We start from the raw sequence: 25,431 nt of genomic DNA, 5'->3' as shown, positions 1-25,431 counted from the left end.
AGATTGTCCCCAGATTAAACAATCTGCTAGTTATGTCTTCTTTCCTTGAGATGAAGCTTATACTATCTCCCCTGCTGTGATGATGCTGGTTCCATCATCACATGTCAGTCTTAAATTCTTAAAATTTTTTTTTTTTTGAGACAGAGTCTCACTTTGTCACCCCAGCTGGAGTGCAGTGGCATGATCACGGCTCACTGCAACCTTGAACTCCCCGGGCTCAGGCTATCCTCCCACCTCAGCCTCTTGAGTACATGGGACTACAGGCATGCGCCACCACGCATGGCCAATTTTTGTATTATTTGTAGAGACAAGCTGGGTTATCCACGCTGGTCTTGAACTCCTGGGCTGAAGCGATCTGCCTACCTCGGCCTCCCAAATTGCTGGGATTACAAGTGTGAGCCACTGTGCCTGGCCAGTCTTACATTCTTGCGCTCTCATATTCTAGTTCATTTAATATCTACTCCTTTGTTGTTGATGTTGCTGCGGCTTAGGCAGGAGACCTTGGAAGATCATCTGAGTGATACTCCATGCTCTGCTCAGAATGTCTTAGACCCAGTTTGTGGACTCTAGCCTCTCTTTCCTCAGGGAGAGTTCATTCCCCGGAGCCGCCTCCAGGCCTCATGCAAATCGCCCTTGTTCACTTTATCCCGGCAGTTCTCCACACATTCTGGGATTACTGTCCACTGATAGTTACCGCTCAGCTGCCTTCACAGGGAACAGTGCCTCCCAAACACCCTGTTGCATGTTTTGTGAGTGAGAGGTCAAAGTTCTCAACACAGTAAATACACCTTGTTCTTAGTGTTCAGTGTATAAAATATTAAGCAAAACTTGTCTCTATGTTTGATGGAGTTGTGTCAGTGGGAAACGTGGGTCTAGGGAAAACAGTCCTTAGTTCTTATCTCTGCCATCGTGCTTTCCTTGGAGGATAAGAGAAAGGAGTGTCAGGGAGATCACTTTTTCTCAGGACAAAGCCAAACTGCTCTTCTGAAGTATCTGGGAAGGGTCAGTGTTACTACTGAGAAATAAAACTAAAATCCTAAGTCCCCCAACTGACTGAACAGACTCTGTCTTGGCCGAGGGTACCAAAGAGAAACCTTAAAAACAGAGTCACATGTATGTTTATTGCAGCACTGTTCACAATAGCAAAGACTTGGAATCAACCCAAATGCCCAAAAATGATAGACTGGATAAAGAAAATGTGGCACAGATACACCATGGAATACCATCAGCCATAAAGGATGCATTCGTGTCTTTGCAGGGACATGGATGAAGCTGGTCATTCTCAGCCAACTAACACAGGAAAAGAAAACCAACACTGCATGTTCTCACTCGCAAGTGGGAGTTGAACAATGAGAACACATGGACACAGGGAGGGGAACATCACACACTGGGGCCTGTTGGGGGGTGGGGGGTTAGGGGAGGGATAGCATTAGGAGAAATAATGTAGATGATGGGCTGATGGGTGGAGCAAACCACCATGGCACATGTATACCTATGTAACAAACCTGCACGTTCTGCACATATATTCCAGAACTTAAAGTATAATAAGAAAAAAAAAAAAAGGAAAAAGAAGGAAAGAAAGAAAAAAACAGAGTCCCTGACCATGACAGGATGGGAGATCAGACATGCCTCAGTATGCCCCTTCCTTATTAACCTTTAACCTGAATCCTTTCCTAAGGAGTAAGCAGAAACCAGCTCTGGAAAATAAGAAACAGATGAATCATTCCTTTATCACCTTTAGCCCATCATCTGAAGCTGTGACTGGATTCCTTCCTCCTCCCTTTTGCGGTTTCAACACAGCAACCGACCAGCATTCCTTCCTGATAAGAGACCACCAACCATGGAGTGGTCTGGCCAGTCTACAAAGGATGTGCAGTGGGGGTTTTCACATCCTCTGCCTCACCTTTCAACATCAGAGGGTCAAAAACTCCATCCTTGGATCATGCTAATGCCACCATTTGTGAACATGCGACCCATGAAGAGGCATGAAGCTAAATTGCACATGCCTACATTTGTCTTTTCATAAATATTCATGACTCCTCCTGTAGCTTATTAAATAGTATATTTGGCCACCTCACTCAGCATACATTCCTTTCTCACATTTCCCTCCCTCAAAATGCTTACTCTTGGCTTCTGCCAGAGGCTATGCTTCCCAACTTGCAGGATGGCCAGCCTGGGGGCTGCAGCCTTTTATGAGAAATAAAGGTCTCCTTTCCAACTTTATGAATCTTGTGATTTTTCAGTTGGCACTACTCAGCTTACTGACTTGGCAAGATACACTGGCTGAAAAATTCACCATGACATGATGATGACCTGCGATTGGCCATCTAGTGTGACAAGGCAATGCTGCCGATGAAATGTGGGTACAATGCTAGCTTGTCTCACTTTGTAATTTTAAAATTTCTAGTGAAATTAAACATTTAAAAATATTTTTGTTGGTCATTCATGTGTCTTCTCTATAAATTTAATTCAATTCAACATATAATCCATCATTGAATGCTTATGATGGTGCCTGTTGGGCAGAGCAGTGAACAAAGCAAAGACCTGCTCTAAGAAGCTTATTTTCAAGTGGAAGAAGACAGACAATAAAAAGAGGCAAACAAGCATGACCATGTCAAGCAATAAGTGCTGAGAGGAAAAATAGGAAAGGGACTAGGAGATGGAAATTTTGGATAAGGTGGTCAGGGCACTCTATGTCTGATGTGGAGAAATAGGATTTACTCTATTTACATGTAATTTTATTACTGACTTCTTGGACTTATTTTTAAAATCTTACTTTGTCTTTTCCATTAAGCATGATTTTTTTTCTTTGCTTATTGTTTCCTCACTTCCTGACACCTGTGGATTGATCTCGTTTTCTTTGTTCCCCCTTTTAATAAGTGTTCTTAATTTTTAAATGTGCACACTTGATTTAACACTATCTAATTTAATCTCTTCCTTCTTGCATAAAAACAAGGTCCATGGAAGTTTTTTTTTTTTTTTTTTTTTTTTTTTTTTTTTTTTTAAGAGACAGGGTCTGACTCTGTTACCCAGGCTGGAGTGCAGTGGTGTAATCATAGCTGATACAGTTTGGATGTTGTCCTTGCCCAAGTCTCATGTTGAATTGTAATTCCGAATGTTGGAGGTGGGGCCTGGTGGGAGGTGATTGAATCATGGGGGCAGTTTCTCATAAATGATTTAATACCATCCCCCTCGGTACTGTCGTCACAATGGTGAGTGAGTTCTCGAAAGATCTGGTTGTTTAAAGGTGTGTAGCACCTACCCCGCTCCCCTGCTTCTTTTCCCACCATGTGAGACAACTTGCTGCACCTTTGCCTTCCACCATGATTGGAAGCTTCCTGAGGCCTCCCTAGAAGCCGAAGCCTCTATGTTTCCTATACAGCCTGCAGAACTGTGAGGTAATTAAACTTCTTTTCTTCGTAAATTACCTAGTCTCAAGTATTTCTTTATAGCAGTGTGAGAATGGACTAATACAATGACCCACTACAGCCTTAACCTCCCAGGCTCAAGTGATCCTCCTGCCTCAGCCTCCAAAGCAGCTGGGACCACATGTGCATGCCACCATGTCTGGCTAATTTTTTACTTTTTTTTTTGTAGAGACAAAGTCTCCCTATGTTGCTTAGGCTGATCTTGAACTCCTGGGTTCAAGGGATTCTCTGTGTTGGCCTCCCAAACTGTAGGGATTACAGGTGTGAGCCACTGTGCCCTGTCAGAAATTTTTATTTATGTTCTTTATTTTACTTTTTATACCTCGGTTTATTTTATTTTTTATTTTTATTTTATTTTTTATTTTAGTTTTTATTTTGATAGGATCTTGATCTGTTGCCCAGGCTGGAGTGCAGTGGCATGACCATAGCTCACTGCAGCTTTAACTTCCTGGGCTCAACCTATCTGCCTGTCACAGTCTTCCAAGGAATGGAACTATAGGCACATGCCACCATGCATAGCTAATTAATTTTTTTTTTTTTTTTTAAGAGATGAGGGTCTTTCTATGATGCTCAGACTGGTCTTGAACTCCTAGGCTCAAGCGATTCTCTCATCTTGGCCTCTGAAAGTGCTAGGATTATAGATGTGAGTCACCACATTCAATCTTACCTTATTTTTATGCTCCAAAATTTGGTCATTATTATTATTATTTAGAATTATCTACATGGTTACCAGTTTATTTGTTTGCAGTGTTTCTTGGACTTTATTCCTCCTTTCTGGTTTTAACTTTCTATTTTCTGAAATACATTCTTTGATAGTTTTTATAGCATTTGCTATGGTTTGAATGACCCCTCCAAAACTTGTGTTCAAATTTAATTGCCATTGTGTTGGTATTAAGACGTGAGACCATTAAGTGGTGATTAGGCCATGAGAACCCTGCCTTCATCAATGGATTAATGTCATTTTATCATGGGAGGGGGGTAGTTATCATGAGAGTGGGCTTGTTATAAAAGGAGTTTGGCCTCCTTTTGCTCTCTGGCTGTCGTGCTGTCTTGCATTTATATCTTCTGCCATGGGACAATGCAGCATGAAGGCCCCCATCAGATGCCAGCATCTTGATATTGGTCTTCCCAGTCTCTAGAACTGTGAGAAATCAGTTTATTTTCTTTATAAATTACCCAGTGTGTGGAATTCTGTTGTAGCAACACACAGCAGACTAAGAATCTGTAAGTGATAACCTCTCTGTTATTCTCTGAAAATATCTTTTCTTAGTGGTCACTCTTACGTGATGGTTTAGTTTGTATAAAATTCTAGGTTGGCAGCTATTTTCCTTCAGCATGTTGGAAATATTATACCATTATCTTCTGGATTATGTTGTTGATGCTGAAAAGCCTGTTGCTAATCTGTATTTCCACTGTTGGTAATTCTTCTATTTTTTCTCTCTTTGACTGTTTCTAAGATCATCTCTTTGCCTTTAGTGTTGTGTAGTTTCACTACGTTATTTCTGGGGATGGCTTTAGTTTAGTTTTCCTGCTTAGGACTTATGTGTTTCTTGATTGATTCATGTATTTCAATACCTGTGGAAAATTCTCAGCCATTACATTTTTTGAATATTACTTATATTTTATACTCCATTTTCTCCTTCTGAATTCCTTTTTTTAAAAAATAGCTTCGCTGAAATATAATTAATATATCATATATATAATTCATATACTATAAAATTTATAGATCTAAAGTATAAAACCAAATGGTTTTTAGTATAATGAGAGTTATAACTACTACTACCATTTTAAAACATTTTATTACCTCTAATAGAAACCTTGTACCCATTAGTAGTCACTCTCTGTTCCCTGCAACCATTCAGGCCCAGGAAATCACTGCTGTCTCTATAGATTTGCCTATTCTGGACATTTTATATGAATGAAGTCATACAATATGTGTTTTTTTGTCTGACTTCATTTACATAGCATGTTTCAAGTTTCATCCATGTTGTAACATATAACATGTATTATGGAGGAATAAGTGCATGATCCTAACCTAGGATCATGAAGATTTATTTCTACATTTTTTTCCTAAGTTTTCTAATTTTAGTTGTTACATTTAGGCTGTGATCCATTTTCAGTCATTTTTTTTTTGTCTGTGGTATAAGAAAGGGATCAAACATTTTATTCTTTTGCATGTGGATGTCTAGTTGTCCCAGCATTATTTACTGAAAAGACTTTTTCCTCATTAATTATATTGGGACCTATGTTGAGAATTAATGGACCATAAATGTGAGGGTTTTATTTCTGGACTCTCAATTTTATTCTGTTGGTCTATATGTCTATCTTTATGCCAATAGAATACTGTCTGGGTTATTGTAGCTTTGTAGTAAGTTTTGAAATCATGAAATATTAATCCCCCTACTTTGTTCTTCTTTTTCAAGATTGTTTTGGCTATTCTGGGTCTTTTGTATTTCTACATGAAGAAAAGGAACAACACATCAAGTTCTATGAAACAGCTCGCTGGGATTTTGGTAGGTGTTGTTGAAAGTTTAGATCAACTTGGGTGATACTGCCATCTTAACTGTGGAGCCCAATGGAACATCTCTCTTGTAACCAGAGGGGTGTAGGAAAGAAGGACTGTATTCTTCAAGCTGCCCTGCCTGGATTAGAAATGGGTAAGTTATGAAAAATGGGATCTGCTGATGTGTATTGGCTGCTGGGAGGATTGGGAACTGCCACTCAGCTGCCCAGCCCATGGTGCTTCTGGAAGGCAGAGCCATGAGAAATAATGGAGTCCCTCATTTAAACATTATAGCCCCCAGTGTTCTTACCAAGTTTCCATTTTTTTGTGGTTGTTGAGTAAATGCTTCTCGATTTGTTGTAAGGCCTTTAATCAATGTCTAGAGCCTTTGACTGATGTCTTTGCTAATTTTGAGTGGCTTAATTGATGTCTTTCTAGGAGAGAGACTTCCCCAAGCTCTTCATATCGCCATTTCTGTATTTCTTCAAACAGATTTTGGATCTTCACATTCTAGCTTGTCTGTCATCTCTTTCATAGTTTCAATCTCTAAATATTTCTGTGTTATATTCTGGTAAATTTCCTTATCTATCTTTTCCAGTTGACTTACTCTTTTTTCATCTTTGTCTAATTTAATGTTTAACCTATCAATCGAGTTTGAAAGTTTATTGTATTTTACTTTTGTAGAAAAGAAAGGCTCTTTTATTATTAATTTTTTAAGACTTGGCTTTAATAAATGCAATTCTAACAGAGATGACAATACTTTATTTGGCTTTGTAAGAAAGCAATATTTCAGTTATTAAAGCTAAGAACAATTTAATACATAAAAAGTGATTGAACACATAAAAGTAAAGGGAATAATGAGGCAGAAATGCATATTTTATATCTTAACATAAATGAATAAATGTGACATCCCATTTAAAAACTAACAAAATTACATCAATCCCCAGACAAAAAACTATTAGGAGTCAACTTGATTTTATAAAAATGGATTTGTCATTTAGTCAAAAAAGTAAAAGAAAAACAATTAAATGTGTTGACTCCTAGAACTCTGTTAAAATATTTCTGTGAAGCTCTGTGGGACAATTATTAATAAAAGTAAGCTGACAAAACAAATGCAACAATTAAACAATTGCTGTGACTTAATAGGAGAAGTATAAAATATCTAAAAGTGTCCAATAGAATTATGAGAGCTAAAACTTTGTCTTTAATTAAAATTTCATTAGTTCAGTAGGAGATGAGTGAAAACTTAGCACCCTGAATAATATGATTGATATCAAAAGAAAATTTTGACTTTTTGAAGCCACTAAAGATCTACTGATGAAATTTTACATTTAAAATTTGCACTTTAAATTATACTCTTCACTTTTAGAAGTTGTTTGACTTTTTTTAAACATGCCTATATTTTTTGCGTAGTAACTACCATTTTGTTTAGGGATTTGATTCCTTATTTTGTCCTATAAGCTCTTTAAATATATTTAATATTCTTGGCTTTAACCTTTTGTATCTTGTATCTTCTCCTTCTTGCTAATTGTGAGTTATTTCCTTGGGTGTTTTGTTAATTTACCAGCATGAAGGTTCTTGAATCATATGGGTTTAACAATTCCAAAGGAGATTTTTACTATTTACTGGTTTTTTTTTTTTTTTTTTTTTCTTTTTTTTTTTTTTACTATTTTACTATTTACTATTATAATTTTAAAATTAGAGCTAAGAGATAGTTTAGCTTTTCAAAGTTTTCCTTTAACAATAAGCATACTTTATTTTTCTAGTTCACATTTTTACTAAGGGTTTAGTGTTTAGAGAGACTTACCTCATTCAGTGGTCTCAGCCTGAACTCTCTCATAAAGACTAAAAGCCTTATCGTATTTCTCTAGTCTACTTTATCCTTTTTCAATTTAGACTGTTTCACAAGCTCTCTGCAAGTTTGGGCAAGTCACTTCCCCTTTTGGGTCAAAATTGTCCCATTTTTAAAATGAAAGAGTTGAGTGAAATGACCAGTTAGGTCCTTGGTAGCTCCAGCATGCTAAGCTTGTAGTCTTTATCTGATTTAGATAGTATTTCCAGAAAAGAAATTTAATTATTCTTTATATGTATGTGGGAGGTATAGTCTATGGGTGCGGGTCAAATGAGGTGGTTCTAACAGCTGATCTTGGACCATTCTAGTAGACAATGGCAGAATGTTTCTCCAAGGGTTGCTCTTCCTTGTCTTTTCCTTCACCCAAAGCTCAGACCTCATGCCAGTCAATTCATGAGCTATAGGTAGCTTGATTTCCCTTCATTCCTTCTTAGTAGTTCACCTTTGGAATGGGCAAAGTCAGCAGTTGTCACAAGGGCATGAGTGCCGATCACAACAAAGGCTTTATTTCTAGGACAACAGGCTCAAGTGTAATTTTTTTTTTTTTTTTTGAGATGGAGTCTCGTGTGGGGAAAAGAGAGATCAGCCTGTTACTGTGTCTATATAGAAAGAAGTAGACATAAGAGACTCCATTTTGTTCTGTATTTGAGATGCTGTTAATCTGTGACCCTACCCCCAACCTTGTCCTTGCAAAAGACATGTGCTGTGGTGACTCAAGGTTTAATGGATTTTGAGCTGTGCAGGATGTGTCTTTGTTAAACAAGTGCCTGAAGGCAGCTTGCTGGTTAAAAGTCATCACCATTCTCTTAATTTCAACTACCCAGGGACACGTACACGGCCAAAGGTCGCAGGGACCTCTGCCTAGGAAAGCTAGGTATTGTCCAAGGTTTCTCCCCATGTGATAGGCTGAAACAATGCTGCTAAAAGGTTTATGGAGATGTTTGCATATGCATCTCAAGGCACAGCATTTTCCTTTAAACTTATTCATGTCACACAGGTTTTTGTTCATATGTCTTACTGCCGATTCCCTCCCTACAATGATCCTATTGTCCTGCCACTCCCTTATCTTTAAGATGGTAAAGATAATTATCAATAAATACTAAGGGAACTCAGAGACCGGTGCCGGCGTGGGTCCTCTGTAAGCTGAGCGCCGGTCCCCTGGGCCCCGCTTTTCTTTCTCTATACTTTGTCTCTGTGTCTTATTTTTTTCTCAAGTCTCTCATTCCACCTAACGAGAAACACCTACAGGTGTGGAGGGGCAGGCCACCCCTTCAGTCTCGCTCTGTCCCCTAGGCTGGAGTGCAGTGGCGCGATCTTGGCTCACTGCAAGCTCTGTCTCCCGGGTTCACGCCATTCTCCTGCCTCAGCGTCCGGACTAGCTGGGACTACAGGTGCCCGCCACAGCGCCTGGCTAATTTTTTGTATGTTTAGTAGAGACGAGGTTTCACCGTGGTCTCGATCTCCTGACCTTGTGATCCGCCCGCAATTTAGTAACTATATTGGAACAGGAGCCTTGTAGGTTTTTTTTGTTTTTTTTTGTTTTTGTTTTTTTGTTTTTTAACAACTCATTGTTCCTCTAGAAGATTTGTAAGAATTTCCTTCTGAAATTTTAAATGTGAATTTAATTTTGTTTATTGTACAGAAGTAACACATGTATTTTCAAAGAATTTGGAGAGCTGAAAAACGCATTCATAATCCTGTTGTTTAACAGCATCCAGTGTCATTGTGGTGTGTTTTCTTTAATCTTTTAATTGTCCTCATTTTAATAACAATTTAATTTTGTTGTGACTATCTTTTGTGTACCTTACTCTGGATAAGCAGATTGCTGTCGAGTAGAGTCACCATTGTTTGACCAATTGTTCTAAGTTGCTCCAAACAGATGGGATATAATCTATATCTGATGGGATATAATTATGTTTCAATTACTCCAAATTTTTCATATATAATTGTATCATCAATTTAGAAATAACAATTGAAATCACAGAGTAACAAGAAACTGTACTATTGCTGAATTCTATCTTTATTTACACGTTGACTCATAATTCTTCTTCAACACAGCATATCTATGGATAACAAGATGTCTTTCTCACTGCCCTTGATTTCTGCCCTTATGTAATAGCAGATCAGTTCTTCAACTGATTCTTCAACATTTCTTCAACATTTCAGTAGGATGGTGATGGGGATGATAATGCAGTGGGAATCAGAAGATCTGGGTCCTAGCTAGATGATAGTTTCTCCATTCTCCATTCCGAGCCTCAGTTTCCCCTTTGTAAAATGAAGGGGTTGGATGAGTTGACCATTAGGATCCCCAATATCTCTCTTGTTCCAGGGTTTTCCCTCTCTCTTTTAACCATTTTCATATTTAGGATCTATGTTAGGAGGTGAGAGGGAGGAAGAGAAGAGCCAAATGCGAAGCCATCTGGTTTTTGGTCTGTCGCTGTAGCTGGGAGGCTTGGAAGCTGCTTGGATTGGTAGCTGTAGCTGGGAGGCTTGGAATCTCTGTCATCTGCTTCATCCTCTGCTAGCAAGGACATAGGGAGCCCCTCCTCTTTCTGGCCAATGTATGCCTCCTCAGGCACATACTTGAATTTTTTCCTCATTGCCTCTTAAGGATATCAAATAAGGCTTGTCTAATGTCTTGTGACAAAACAGAAGTGGTGTCATATGCATGGGCAGTAATTGTTCCTAAATAATAAACTACTGTGAATCATCAAGTTCAAACAAGTCTGGCATCTGCTTAAAGCACACTCCAATTATTATATGAAAGTCTGTATCAAAGCTCCAAGCTTTATAATCAGATATATAAATGTATTGCAGCAGAACTTCTCTTAGTAATGAACATCTCAATTCTGTGTGTTTGAAGTCTTGGCTTACCAAAGTTCACTGTGGACATTACTTTAAGAATGTGCACAGGCGCTGCATACAGCAGACACAACTGTGTGACCCTGGAAGGGTCCTGGTAACTTTCTGGTCAAGGTAGCCAATACCCTTTCCATGGTCCTGATCATGTGCGGCCCCTTTGCTGCACTTGGCACTTCTGACGTCACCTCCTCTTGGAAGCACCCTCCTTCCTGTCCTTCTGGGATGCCACGAACTTGTTCTTATCATTTTTTTTCTCACCATTTCTCCATTTATCACGGATTCTTTTTCCTTCTCCTGATCTCTGATTGGGAAATTCTCCAAAGTTTGGTCCTCAGCTCCTTGTTGCTCTTCTCTTTGTCCTCTCCCTTGGCCCAGTGCTCTAACTCTTTCACTTGTACTAAACCTTATCTGTATCATCATCCCTGCCATAAATTCTAGTCTTACATGGACTGTTACAATAGCCTCTTTGCTGAACTCTTTGCCTCCAATCTTTCCTTCATTTTTCTAAAACAGATAAATATTTGCTAAAACATTTCCTAAAACGACTTTTATCACACCACACTTACGTTCAAAAGCTTATATTGGCTCTACAGCTTCTGGGGAAGTCTAAGCTGCTCCACTTCACCATTGAGACCCCTACCACAGGGTCCCCATACAATCCCCCATAAAGTTTTAATATCTACCACTTCCCTTCACAACTCTCCCCTTCCTGCTGCCTAGGCTTACCCTGGTCCTTCAACCACGCCCTGGGCTTTCCCACCCCATTCCTGTGTGCACATTATTCTCCTCACCTGCACTTCCTACTTTTCTCCCCTCTGCTTCTTAGAAGCCTCCCCATCCCAGCACAAATTCATTCTTGAGAGCCTCCAATCCTGGAGGCGCTCGCCCTCCCCAGTGTGTAAACTACTCACTTGCCACTTGTCAACTCCTTCCTCAGATTATTATTTCCTGTTCATCCTTTCATCCCTCTACACACACCCATTCAACAGTGCCTACCAGGTGCCTAGAGCTGGGAATTCAAAGACAAACTAGACCCTGCCCTTGCCTTCAGGGAACTCAAATAGAGAGAGAGACAAGCACATAAGTCATGACAGTGTCATGGTCAAGGTAAAAAGAGAGCTTGGAGAGGAGAAAGGGGCGACCTGTCTGAAGAAGGGAAGGAAGTAAGCCGTTTATACTTAAGCCGCATATGTGATGAAAAGAAAAGAGATCTGCTTTGGAATCCTAGCTCCACAACTTATTATCCCTTACCCTCTATGCCTTGGTGTGCTCATCTATAAAATGGGAATTATACAATTTATCTTGAAGAGTTGTGGTGAGGAGTAATGGACATCTCAGTTCTGCATGTTTGAAGATCATGTTTGTAAAAAGGATCTAGTTTGTGAAAAGTGTCCACACTACCTTGGGCTTGTGCAGGTTCTTAACAAGTAAGAACTTCTGACTATAGCATTGGTCCTATCTCCCACCCCTCCCAGTGTCTATTACATCACCCTGGATGAAATTGTCCTCGTGGATATCTATTATTTGGTTGATTGACGTCATCATGGATATGAAAAAGGCCCATCATATCAGGAAACGTGGCCATCAGGAACTGCCCCAGAAAGGATCTATTCCTCTTTCTGAGAACCATGAATTTGGAATTCAGTACTTGGAAATGTGACCCAGCAAAAGACACATGGGCAAGAGCTATGCTTTTCCATTTCACCATGGGGAGCCGGAGGCATGCCAAGGAGTTGGGGGCCTCAAGTCAGGAAGCAGAACAGCAATACTGTCTCTTGACCTGCTGCATCCCACTGATGAAGGCCAGGGCTTTCATGAGTCCAGGTCTTTGAAGTCACACCACGAAGCTCTTGCATCATGACACACAGCATGGAAGAGGAGTCCTGACTTAGCGAGAAGCCCAAGTAAAGTCTTTTATGAGGGAAGAGACTCTTCTGAAGAAACACAACAAATGTAGGGAAGGGCTTTTGACAATCACCAAATGAGCAAAAAAAAAAAAAAAAAAAAAAAAAGGTGGGGGTTGCCTTACGTGGCCACACCCTCCACGGACGAGGTATAAATGCTCCCTGGAGGAAGGAGACCCACTGCTCTACAACTTGGAGATTTTGGACTCTGTCTTCAGCTGGACACTCCCTCCCTTCACCATGTCTTACAGTTGTGGCCTGCCCAGCCTGAGCTGCCGCACCAGCTGCTCCTCCCGGCCCTGCGTGCCCCCCAGCTGCCACGGCTGCACCCTACCTGGGGCCTGCAACATCCCCGCCAATGTGGGCAACTGCAACTGGTTCTGCGAGGGCTCCTTCAATGGCAGCGAGAAGGAGACCATGCAGTTCCTGAACGACCGTCTGGCCAGCTACCTGGAGAAGGTGCGTCAGCTGGAGCGGGACAACGCGGAGCTGGAGAACCTCATCCGGGAGCGGTCCCAGCAGCAGGAGCCCTTGGTGTGCGCAAGCTACCAGTCCTACTTCAAGACCATCGAGGAGCTCCAGCAGAAGGTGAGGAGTGGGCAACACAGTGCCTCCAGTAGGAAGTTGTCGGGAGAGAATCCGAGCTGTGATTGAGAAGCCATGTGAGCTCTTGATGTGAATGGAAAGCTGAAAACTGGCCTTTCCATTTTGTTTTCTTGAGGACCCATCTCATCTTAGACTTGGGACTGTTAGGTCTAAATATTTGCATAGTGTTAGTCTATGTGGAGGTAGCAGTACTTTGCATAAATGAGCTGTAATTAAAAACTACTTCTGAATGCTTCCATGTGCTTGCCAAGCTCCAGAATTATTACCCTGAGGTGACAGAAAAGGACTGAGTCCAAAGGAAGCTGGGGAAACGGAATCTTTTATAAAGATTGGGCTGTTTCCTTTCTCCCTCATCTGAGCGTTTTGCCCCTTGGACTGCTGGCTGCCTCTCTCTTCTGGGTTCCTACTTACCCTGACTTCATTGTCCTCATCTTCATAACTCTGGGCTTCTCCTGGTGCACAGTGTCCAGTGAGACCCTAAAACGTTTGTCCAAAACTGGGAAGATTGGAAATTACCTAGGACAAAGTAGTCCCAGTTGTCTGGGACATCTGGGAGCATGTGGCTTCTTCCCTGATCCAGTCCTCTGCAACTGCTAGTTTACCTGCTTGTCTTTTCCGTTTGATTGAAAGTTTCTTGAGGGCAGGATCAAGCGCTTACCAATTTTTGTATCCTCAGCTCCTAGTATCATGCCAGAAACATAGTAGGTGTTTTTCATAAATGTCAACTATTATTATTGTCAGCTTCTCAGTATTGCTCATTAGGATAGAAAAAAAGATTATCTACTTATACTTTTTGCATATTTTGGTGTTCTGTTTTTTGAATATAATTTTGGAAATATTCATTGAGTACCTACTGTATATAGAAAGCATTTAATAAGATAGGCAGTGATTTCTCATCCTGATCCTTCCAAGGACGTGAATTAGGAAGGACTGCCATTGGCGAAAAATTACCAAGTCCTTGCTCATTCTTGAATGTTTTGGGCTTTCCAGATCCTGTGCAGCAAGTCTGAGAATGCCAGGCTTGTGGTGCAGATCGACAACGCCAAGCTGGCCTCAGACGACTTCAGGACCAAGTGAGTGGGCAAGCGGGGTGTTGCTGTTTGTTTTTCTTCTCTGGCTGCTCTCCTTCCCTTTAGCCTATTGTCAACACAAGTATAACAAGCACTGACTGAGCTATGTTCTAGATGCTTTGCCCAAGATTCACAGAGCCACTGCACACCGTAGTTCAGAGATCCTTTCTCCAGGCCTTAGACTTCCTTTCCTCCTGCTTCTCCTCTGTGAAGTGACATCCCTAGTCGTACTGTGGGTCAGTGTAGACATGTTGGCCCCTGATGTTCTCCTATGCACAGAATCCATTCATGAGAATGAAGAATGTGGAAGTATATTATTTTGGAAATCTTACAATTTATTGGCTTTTATCCTAAATCCACTGGCTTTCTTTTTTCTTTTTGTTTTTTTTTAGAGACAGGCCCTTGCTCTGTTACCCAGGCTGGAGGACAGTGGTGCGATCATAGCTCAGTGTAACCTCAGATCCTCAGATTCCTGGGCTCAAGCAATCCTCCCACCTTAGCATCCTGAGTAGCTAGGAATGTAGAAGTCTATTCACTGGATCTTTAAACATAAAATTACCAGTGCGTTTTCTTCCAGCTTGATGCTGAAAACCTAAACAAAAGAGATGGCTATAAAAACTATAAACCCTAATTCCTAGTTGCCTGACAAACCAAACCAAAGCAGAGTCAAGGCCAAGCCTATTCCTGCCCAGCCTGTCCCTGACCCTCCTATGATCACAGATATGAGACCGAGATGTCCCTGCGGCAGCTGGTGGAGTCGGACATCAATGGCCTGCGCAGGATCCTGGATGAGCTGACCCTGTGCAGGTCTGACCTGGAGGCCCAGGTGGAGTCCCTGAAGGAGGAGCTGCTGTGCCTCAAGCAGAACCATGAGCAGGTGAGTTCCCTGAAGAGTGATGGGCTCAGACTCGCCAGGGCCTGTTTGATAACTGCCACAGGGTCCAGGACAGGCTGTCAGTAGAGGCTCAATTAGCCGAGGAAGTAATTCTGCATACAAAAATGGATATGTAGAGAATGAGTAGTCTAACAACCTGTGATATGAGATTAGGATTTTTCTGCCAGAGGCAGGAATGAGAGTGAGGAAGTTGGCAAGCCCAGTAATGAGGAAAGTTGAGTAACAAGGCAGCAGCCACAGCCTCTCCTGCACCCTGGTTAGAGTGTACACAGCAGCAATCTTCTATTCCAATTCTCCATTTGTAGCTGGAGAAGCCAGGATGGCCTAGGCCCACCAGGCAGAGAGGGCTGAGCTGGAACAAAATGCAACTCTCATTCCTGTCCAGAGCTCTTTCTGCTGTTCAGTGTTGCTTGGAAACAGCCTTGAGCAAAATGCTCACTGTTACGGCTAAGTCAGTAGGACAAAAAAGAAGACATGTATTTTATGCAACCTGAAATCCAAGAACAATGTAAATGGTGACAGTTAGTATTAATCAGGTGCTTAGTATGTGCCGAACATTGTGCTAAGTGCTTTAACTCCGGAGGCAGTTCTCATTTTAAGATGAAGAAATTGAGGCTTCAAGAAGCTTCTAGAAGCAATGTATTAAGTGGTAGAGATTAGGTTGAATACAAATTTGTCTGAAATCCACCTAAGCCCAAGGACCAAGCTATGCTCAGCAGGGAAGTAAACAGATATTTATTGCTTTCAGCAAAATCTATGCTGGTGGAATCAACAAATCACCCTTTAAGTCTCTTCTATGCCAGGATGGCAGATTTTGAAGTAAGCATTCTGTATTTCCTCTTCAGCTAGACTCTGTTCTTTTCATTATCCATGCTTAAGAGTCAAACATATGAGGCTATATGGTATACTAGCAAAAACACTGAACTGGGCATTTGGGGACCAGAGTTTAAATAATGGCCTGCCATGTATCAGCTCTGAGCCCAAATCACTGAATATCTCTAAATGAGGAGTGGTGCATTTAATACAAAGGGCAGAGAGAAGTCATGAGCTTGAAAGTACTTTGTAAAAAGTGGAGTATACAGATTAGTCATTGAATATAGATCCTGGTTAATGAGAGGATCAGAGGGAACAAAGTTTCCTGAAAACTTAAGAATGATCAGAAGTTGAATTGCATTCTCTTAAGGAGAGCACCAAGATCCTTTGTGAAATTTAAACTTTTGCCCTTTCTCAATCAGGAGGTCAACACCCTGCGCTGCCAGCTTGGAGACCGCCTCAACGTGGAGGTGGACGCTGCCCCTGCTGTGGACCTGAACCAGGTCCTGAATGAGACCAGGAGTCAGTATGAGGCCCTGGTGGAAACCAACCGCAGGGAAGTGGAGCAATGGTTCGCCACGCAGGTGGGCATCTAAGCACATGGCCACTCAGGACCCGAGGTGCCCCAGGGCCCTGGAGGCAGGGTCTGATCCTTCCCTACTTGGGTGTTTCAGACCGAGGAGCTGAACAAGCAGGTGGTATCCAGCGCAGAGCAGCTGCAGTCCTACCAGGCGGAGATCATCGAGCTGAGACGCACGGTCAATGCCCTGGAGATCGAGCTGCAGGCCCAGCACAACCTGGTATTTTGTATTGTTCTGACCTGCTGGTGAGCGATGGGAAGTTGGGAGGCAGAGTCTCGGGGATGCCCTTGGGGCCACACACTCTCCTTAGCTCTTGGAGCTTGTGAGTTCTTTGGAACCCCATGGAGGAACCTTATTAGGAGCAGCTCTCTGACATTCCTGATCTTCCCCACCACAGCGAGACTCTCTGGAAAACACACTGACGGAGAGCGAGGCCCGCTACAGCTCCCAGCTGTCCCAGTTACAGAGCCTGATCACCAATGTGGAGTCGCAGCTGGCGGAGATCCGCTGTGACCTGGAGCGGCAGAACCAGGAGTACCAGGTGCTGCTGGACGTGCGTGCCCGGCTGGAGTGTGAGATCAACACGTACCGGAGCCTCCTGGAGAGCGAGGACTGCAAGTCAGTATGGGGGTAGTAATCTTTTCCTTGGGGCATGTGAGGTTGCTGTGGAGATGAATAGTCTTCTTGATGAAATGAATTTATAATTTCGAGCTTTTGTTTGGAGGCAGTCCAAAGGAGAACAATATTCTTATACAAAGCCCTTTTATTATTTTCCAGTCTCTTCAGCTCATTATACTCTAACTTGCTCCAATGATTTTCTGCCCACAGGCTCCCCTCCAACCCCTGTGCCACCACAAATGCATGTGACAAGTCCATTGGGCCCTGTATCTCTAATCCCTGTGGCCCACGTGCTCGGTGCGGGCCTTGCAACACTTTTGGGTGCTAGAGGCCCCATGACCAGGAGGAGAAGAAAGGCATCAGTCACACCTCAACTCTACTTCATCCCAACATCTCCAACAGTGAACACACTTTGGAAAGAGGCAGAAACCTTTCTATCAGCCCTGGCTTCCAGGGGTCAGCTCTAACCTCCCACTGTATTCCCTGGCTTGATTCTTCAGCATAAGGCTGCAAAATCTGTCTTCTGAGTCACATAGAGAGACCTACAGCAGGATCAAGATCAAGTAATATCTATCATCATAAAGACGCATTTGCATAACATGTTATACTTGAACAAAACTTATCTAAATGCAATTTAGGGAAAATTCAATTAATTGTGACAAAACTGATGGGCATGCTATGAAACAGAACATAATTGGAATAAATCTTCCTTGTCACTCTTGGTCTTTGGAGATGCAATAGAAATCCTTTGTTAACCTCCTAATAAACTCTTTTTCAAAAGTTATAATTGTCTGTTTCACTCATTAATTCCAAAATTGGTTGTCTTGTATAAATTTAAAAAATAACCAGTGTTTTTCCATCAGATGAAGGGGTTATTCGCCCCATATATGGTCTGTGATTTCCTTCAATGGAAAGTCTCCCTGAAAGACCATTAACCTGCATTTAGTGTTTGGGAAGAAGGTGGTGGGAAAGAGAACGGCAAATTCATATGAAGGTGTCTTTACAGATACAGGAACTATTTATTTTGAAACATTAAGTGGAGGGATCTGAAAACATTTGGAGTAAAAAAACCAAAAACTGTACTAAGGTAATATATATCACCTTAACATATGGTATGTAATCTCATATATACATATACATAACCACATATTATATAAGCATATGTACACCACACACACAGGCGTATGCATGTTTACACACACACACGCACACACACAACCACGCTGTGCTGAAATGTTTAGGTAGAAAGTAGGAAGGAGCAGCAAAGGGTAGAGGAATACAGTGGCCAGGAGGAGTGTGGGGTCTGCTAGGCTGGATGGTAGGGAGATGCCTTTGGTTCACCTTCCTTTCTTCGTCCCTGCCTTGGCACTCAAGGACTCCTTGCGACTTTCTGTATTTCTATGACGTGGGCCTGGAACTCTACGCTGGAGTTCTCTGCTAAGTTTCTCTGCTCAGTTGCCTGGGGTCCGCGTCAGATGATGGGGAACTGTGAGTGGGTTATTTGATGGAAAAGCCTCTTTTGTCCTAGTGAGCCTTGAGCTTTGGTCCCACCTGTTTTTATTTAAATGCAGTTGGGACCATCGTTTTGTCACATTACTGCCTTCAGTGGCAACCAGATTTACCAATGTTTAAAAAAACAAAAACAGCAGTCAAGTAAGGAAACCCAAGGCCCAGCCCACAAATGAGATTGAGTCTCGTTTTTCACTTCTCTACTCCTACTTTTCTAAATCAATGATTGAAATGAAGAGATTGAGAATGGGAACTTTTAATAGAGATGAGAATATCCTCAACCTATGAGAACAGGTACAGAGGGGCAGGAGGTAGAGTGGGGGTTGGAAATTCTCTCCAAAACTTGCAGACCATATACTTAGGTGTGGTAGAGATGTCCAGGGAAAAATACCCCAAACCCTCCATTCAGGGCTGCGGATACCAGAGGGCAGCTAAGGAGACCAGCCCTCAACACTTGCTTGTGGCCACCTTCTCGCCTTAAGTGTGGACCAGTCCTCTCTCTTGCGTTAGGGTTAACATGGAGAGAATGCTGAGTCTCAAAGATTGATCACTCACTCCTCCATCGGTCTTCAGCAGCACAATCCTATAGAATAGAGAATAGAGGATCTGAGAGTCTGGGCTCCTTTTTAGTGGAAGATCATGTATACAAAACATTTCTTTATTTGAGTTTGGAAGAGAAGAATCAGTAGAAAAGGTCTTTATCAACTTTAAAAATAAATAACCTGGATAGGATACAGAATTCAATTAAATCAATGTAGAAAGTCACCTCATCGTTAATCATGAATGTCTGCTGCCTGCTTGGAAGGGGGAGATAAATAATGGGTTCAGAACGCTCTCTTTCTCTCTTGTATATTTCAGCAACAAAGCAGAGGCAGGAAAAAAAAAAAAAGCAAGAATTCTTAAAGGCGAGGTTCTGTTATTCAACCCTGGACTTTCCCAGGTGCAAGTTTAGTTTCTCTTTCCAACAGGTTCCCAGGTCTGCAGTCTCTGAGGTCATTAGCTAGAGCCAGGCCTTCTCAGAAAACACTGCTCTGAGGGGAGAGGCCCATAACAAGGAAGCAAGGAAACCAGAACCCAGGAAATGTCTCCTAATCCCTGCCCTGCCCCTTCCTGTGAAATAAACCATGATGGTGCCGGGCTATGAGTCTTACCCACTAGGAGATGGTGTAGGATGCTGTGATGAGAAGAATTATGGCTTGTTTTGGAGGCAGCATTTTTGGGTCCTGGTTTTGAATATATATTGTTGGCTGCCCTGACCATCAGAGCCCTCTTTTCGAGAGACCTGGCAGCCTCGTGGAGTTGTGAAGATCCCCTGTGTATGCGAGTACTTTATAAATGGTGCAGCACGGTACCTATGTAAGGCTCAGTATTCTTGTCATTGACACTTTGACCTTGAATATGAATTCCTGGGCTCTTGGGGTCTAAGTTTGATATTGTCTAGTCCCAGTAAAACATTCTACTCAGTCTCCTACAAAGTCTGTTTGCTCCTATTTTTGATAGACATGAACTGAGCTCCTATTGTCTCAGTTTGGAGAGCTTGCCTGAGAGGTGACATTTGCATTGAGACCTGAAAACAGAGAAGAAACAGAGCAGAGGGAAAGAGCTTTCCAGAGAGGGGGACAGCAAGTCAAGGAAAGGAGTGAGGCGGATGCCTCTGAAGGAGGGAGCAAGGCCAGGGCATCTAGAGTGATGAGTAGGGGAGGAGCAATCGGCCTGTAAGTATTGGCAGTGGCCAGGGTACATGGGGGCTCGCCAGCTCTGCGGGGGATCCGATTTCATTTCAAGGGAAGAGGAAAGCCTTGGGAGAGTTAAAAGGGTTAATTTGATTGACACTTTTGTTAAAAGGAACGTGTTGGCAGCTGAATGGAAAATAGGTTTACTGAACACTAATGTTTAAAGTTTCGTGATAGTGGATGACAGTTACAATTCAGGTATGTCTTTTTTTATGTTTCAAAGAAGAATCACCGACATCTAACGACTGCTCACCTTTCTCATCAAAAACAGGGGAGTCTGGAAGCAGGCACCAAAAGTCACAAGAATGGCTCCAACTCTAAAAGGATATGAGGATGACACGGCCTGTCCCTTGTTATTGCAAAATGCACACCAACAACTTGATGAAGTTACGCACCAGGCAGGTGGGCCCCGGCCCCGCCGGGCTCCTGGCTGAGCCTGCTGCAGGTGTGCAGAGGTAGCGTTCCCTCACCCTCACTTTTTTTTTTTTTTTTTAAACATGTAGGGACAAGCACAGGACTGAAATGTAAAGCCTAGGGAAGATGTACAGCCTCCCCAGTCAAAGACATATTTACAAAAAAACTCAAAACACGTGCTCAGCTGCGGCCTGGATGTGATGGTATCTACACAAGGTGACTTCCTGCAGCGTCATGACCCCTGCCAGCTAAGGCTTGGGTGTGGCACATGGGAGTGAGTGTGTTTAAAGTTTTAAAAGCGGTTAAAAGGCGCAAAAAGAAAGGCTAGAAACCAAACCCCAGAAAAATCATGCATTTGAAAGTGACTGTTTTAGTTTTCAATCTGGTTTCAGTCTTATAACTTCTATCTGTATCTCAGCCTGAAGTGTGTTACTAGGCTTTTTAAGCCAAGGTTTCTTTTTTTTTTTTTTTTTTTTTTTTTTTTTTTTTTTTTTTGAGACGGAGTCTCGCTCTGCCGCCCAGGCTGGAGTGCAGTGGCCGGATCTCAGCTCACTGCAGGCTCCGCCTCCCGGGTTCACGCAATTCTCCTGCCTCAGCCTCCCCAGTAGCTGGGACTACAGGCGCCCGCCACCTCGCCCGGCTAGTTTTTTTTTTTTGTATTTTTTAGTAGAGACGGGGTTTCACCGTGTTAGCCAGGATGGTCTCGATCTCCTGACCTCGTGATCCGCCCGCCTCGGCCTCCCAAAGTGCTGGGATTACATAAGCCAAGGTTTCTTAAACTGAAAATGGGAGACTAATAACTACCTCATTTTCTTTTAAATAAGGGTAGAATGAGATTATGTTGCAAAGATGCGCAACCCAACTAGATACATTGTAGGTGTCCAGTAAACGGAGTTCCTATTCACTTCCTTAGCAGCCCTGCATTCTGACCCCTTTTCCTATTGCTCAGGACACAGACTCCACAGCCATGAGAATCAAAGGTTTCCCTCATTCGAGCCCTTCAGTACCCAGGTGAGAATCTAGTTTCAGGTCCTCTCAAACTGAGGGTTGTAGAAGACAGGCCAGACGGGGCAAGAAACTGAAGAATCTGAGCTTGAGGGCTGAGAATCAGAGAGAAAAGAATTCGGATGTGCCTGCATGCATCTGCGTGGGTCTGTGCACCTATGCTTGTGTGTGTGAGTGCAGGTGTGTGTGCGTGCTGTGTTAGGAGGAAGATGGCTAATTATGATTATGAAACTGGTGGCATTTTCGCTGATTATAACAATCAGAATTTTCAAATGGAAAGATTAAAGCACAGAGCTGGTGGTGTCAAAGTCATAGGAATTTCAGTCACTTTATGGGAACTGATTTCCACTTATGCCTATTTTCTTTTTTCTTTCTTTCTTTTTTTTTTTTTTTTTTTTTTTTTGAGACAGAGTCTCGCTTTGTAACCCAGGCTGGCGATATTGGCTTATGGTAAGCTCTGCCTCCAGATTCACGCCGTTCTCCTGCCTCGGCCTCCGGAGTAGCTGGAACTACAGGTGCCTGCCACCACGCCCGGCTAATTTTTTGTATTTTTAGTAGAGACGGGGTTTCACTGTGTCAGCCAGGATGGTCTCGATCTCCTGACCTTGTGATCCACCCACCTCAGCCTCCCAAAGTGCTGGGATTACAGGCGTGAGCCACCGCACCCAGCCACTTATGCCTATTTTCTACACAGGAAAGCAACAATTAAGTACATCATTAAAAGCCTGGGTAAAATTTAACCTATTTGTATTTCATTTTAATAATTATTTCAGACCTGCACTGCTGACTTTGTCTTGGTTGGTCGTGGAGACTGGCTGACTGCTGGCCACTGTGAAACATGAGGGTTACCAAGACCCTGAGAGCAGACACCGTGTGGTCCATTGTCAAAGAGCCAGGGGGACATGGGGGAGGGTGACCATGGGAAGTGACCACAGGCCATGCATGGTAATGCACAGGTATGACCGTCACAGAGGGACGTGCCTCTAAGAACGGTGCATTCTGGGGGCAGGGAAAGGACATAGATGAGAGAGTTTCAACCCGTTCTTGATAAATGCTTAATTAGATTGGTTCCCCAAGGCAGCATTTCATGAATGGAAGTGCATAGACATTTCAGCGGGCTATGAGAGGGAAAATATTCCATGGGTGAGAGATGGAGAGAGGAGCATGTGGAATTGTGCAGCTGAGCTTTGGTGAGCTCTGTTTCACATGTGGATGTCAAGGATTTTAGAAAAGCCAGTGTCTGCCTCACTGCTGTCCGTTTAACTGAAGGTTTACACTTGTGCTCTAAGATTGTTACTAAAACAGAGAGAGAAAGGAGACAAAGAGGAGCACGAGGAGGAAGGAGGGAGAATGAGTGAGGAAGGAAGAAAGGCAGGGAGGAAGAAAGGAGGAGGAGAAAAAAACAAACTGTTCTATTGCAGTTGTCTTAGGCGTTTAGTAAATTGTCAGTTTTTTTACTTGGTCGTTGTTTGCCGCCCTGTTTCTGTCACTACCTTGCCTTTGTCTCCATTTCTAGCCCCATGTTCACCCCTTGGATTTAATGGTAGATCCAGCTTTTCTGGTTCTGGCCTTGGGTGCCTCCAGGGCATTATTGGCCCCTATTCTCTCTAACTTTTCCTGGTTCTGGCCTTTGGTGCCTCCTGATATCTGCCCCCCATTCTCTCTAGCTTTTTCTGCTCTTGACCTCTTAACCAGGTCTGCAGTAACCGCTGTGCACCATTAATGGTTTAGAGAAAGGCTCGCTCTCTGGGTGGATGCAGCCTGTGCACCATTAATGGTTCAGAGAAAGGCTCGCTGTCTGGGTGGATGCAGCCTGCAGGTGCCTGGTTTGGCAAGCAGCACATAAGCTGGTCTCCATCCCACCCTGCGGCTGGGTGCTCTTGTGCCTGGCACAGCTCATACCTGCGTATTGCTGCCTTGGAACAATCCATGCAGCTGGCTCAAAACCTCGTCCCTGGACTCCATCCGGCCATTGTCCCTGCTAGATTAGCACGTGAGTCAGACAGTTTAAATAATTTTGAAGAATGTTCACATTTTTAAACTGATCCTTGTGGTACTTTTATAGCAGACACAAAGTAGGCACACAACAGGTGCTCAACAAATAATTAATAATCTGCCTGCCTGAAATGCGTAACCTATTTAGGGCAGAGAAGGAGATGAGGCATAGAGGTGTTGCTTGAGCAATGTCATGCAGCAAAACAAGTTTTTGTTTATCAACAGAAGATGCACTTAGGCAACTGAGAAGAGCAGTAAACGTGTGTACAGGATTGTCTTCTTTCTAACGAGAAGGGAGTAATTCTTCCTTCTCTCAACCTTGACGCTGTTTTTTGAAGGCAGTATGTTATTCTTAGATTAACAATCATGACACTCATAGGATTAGATGTGAAACTTCATGGTGAAATAACTTTAGTGGCAAGAACAGGGGTACAGAATGCAACATTTGAACCAAGCCCAACAGTAAACAGAAACTAGGAACTAAACGAGTTTGCCCACACAAAGATTGAATTTGTGCCAAGGGTTTTTCCAGTTTTCAGAGGTGCTTAAGCATAAACCCAGAAAGTTGCCTGACATACTCACATCCCTGTGGCTCCGTGATATGCTGAGACTGCAAAGTTTTGGTCTGGTCTGCCGCCCTCTTTTCCATAGAGCTCTGGCCATCTCTTGCTAGACATAAAGCTCAGGGGCTGTTGAATCAAAGGTGGTCAAATGTAACCATGTGAGGCATCCATTCTAGAAAGTTTTGGATTATAATTGAGAGAGTCAGGATGTGTCTAAATTTTTTCTTTTTTTCCCCTTTAGTGATCATTAGGTTAAGCCATGACTGATCACAAGTAAAGACCTGGTGAAAAAGTGAACTGCTTGTATGGACCAACAAGTTCTCTCAAATTCACACTAATTGTACATCCAATTAGAGGAGTTGATTGAAAAATACCAGTTCATTGTTTATGTTAATATTTTTAAAGAACCTAGACTTGTGTATACATTTACAAAACCATAAAATGCTAGAAGGACATACATATCAAATGTATAATTGTGTTTGTCTCTGGGAAGAAGAGATTGGAATGAAAATGGATGTGAAAGTCAAGGAAGTTCTCAATGCTGTATTTCTTGATTTTAAACCCACTTAGAGCAAATATGAAAAAATATTAACAGCCACAGATTCTGGGTAGGAAAGCACAAGTTTTAAAATATATTTTCTCTGTTCTTTATTTTTTTGACTAGCTGTTTGTTTTAAAGTATTTTATTGCTATTAAAAGAAAACAAAATGCAAGAGAATTGGATGGAAAAGCAAAGGCTAATCTCTTTGTTTCAGCCATTAATAATTGTGGTAATCCTGGGTGTTAAACCTTGAAGTCTTCATAGCATTGCTGTTTATCTGGTGGAAACTTATGATGCTTAGAATAGGCTGAGTAACTTGTAACGTCTTGTGTTTGGCCCAGGACACCATAGTCCCAGGCACAAAGCGGTTATTTTTTTCTTTTTTCCCTTTAGTGAACATTAGGTTAAGCTGTGACTGATTACAAGCGAAGACCTGCTAAAACAGTGAACTTCTTTGGTTGGACCAATGAGTTCTATCAAACTCACACAAATGGCATATCCAATTAAAGAAGTTGATTGAAAAATGTCAGTTCATGTTT

The 25,431-nt window shown here is 42.4% G+C and overlaps 1 protein-coding gene across 1 annotated transcript; it reads left to right on the top strand.

Moving 5' to 3' along the window:
* Positions 1–12,583: 12,583 nt before the first annotated feature.
* On the top strand, positions 12,584–17,886 carry KRT33A (keratin 33A). Its single transcript, XM_001105133.4, has 7 exons — positions 12,584–13,137; positions 14,146–14,228; positions 14,946–15,102; positions 16,356–16,517; positions 16,608–16,733; positions 16,912–17,132; positions 17,343–17,886. Exons 1-7 carry the CDS (start codon positions 12,790–12,792, stop codon positions 17,458–17,460), a joined length of 1,215 nt encoding a protein of 404 aa, XP_001105133.4. The 5' UTR covers positions 12,584–12,789; the 3' UTR covers positions 17,461–17,886.
* The last annotated feature ends 7,545 nt before the right edge of the window (positions 17,887–25,431 follow it).

The sequence above is a fragment of the Macaca mulatta genome, chromosome 16 (genome assembly GCF_049350105.2).
Source record: "Macaca mulatta isolate MMU2019108-1 chromosome 16, T2T-MMU8v2.0, whole genome shotgun sequence".
Taxonomy (NCBI): Eukaryota; Metazoa; Chordata; class Mammalia; order Primates; family Cercopithecidae; genus Macaca; species Macaca mulatta.
The sequence above is the reverse complement of the archived record's forward strand: the minus strand, read 5'-3'. Positions and strand labels throughout refer to the sequence as shown.

Excerpts from the sequence above, each read along its gene's own strand:
- KRT33A (XM_001105133.4), top strand. The coding sequence starts at position 12,790 with ATGTCTTACAGTTGTGGCCTGCCCAGCCTGAGCTGCCGCACCAGCTGC. Across the intron at positions 13,138-14,145 it reads TCGAGGAGCTCCAGCAGAAG|ATCCTGTGCAGCAAGTCTGA; the intron begins GTGAGGAGTGGG and ends TGGGCTTTCCAG. Across the intron at positions 16,518-16,607 it reads AGCAATGGTTCGCCACGCAG|ACCGAGGAGCTGAACAAGCA; the intron begins GTGGGCATCTAA and ends TGGGTGTTTCAG.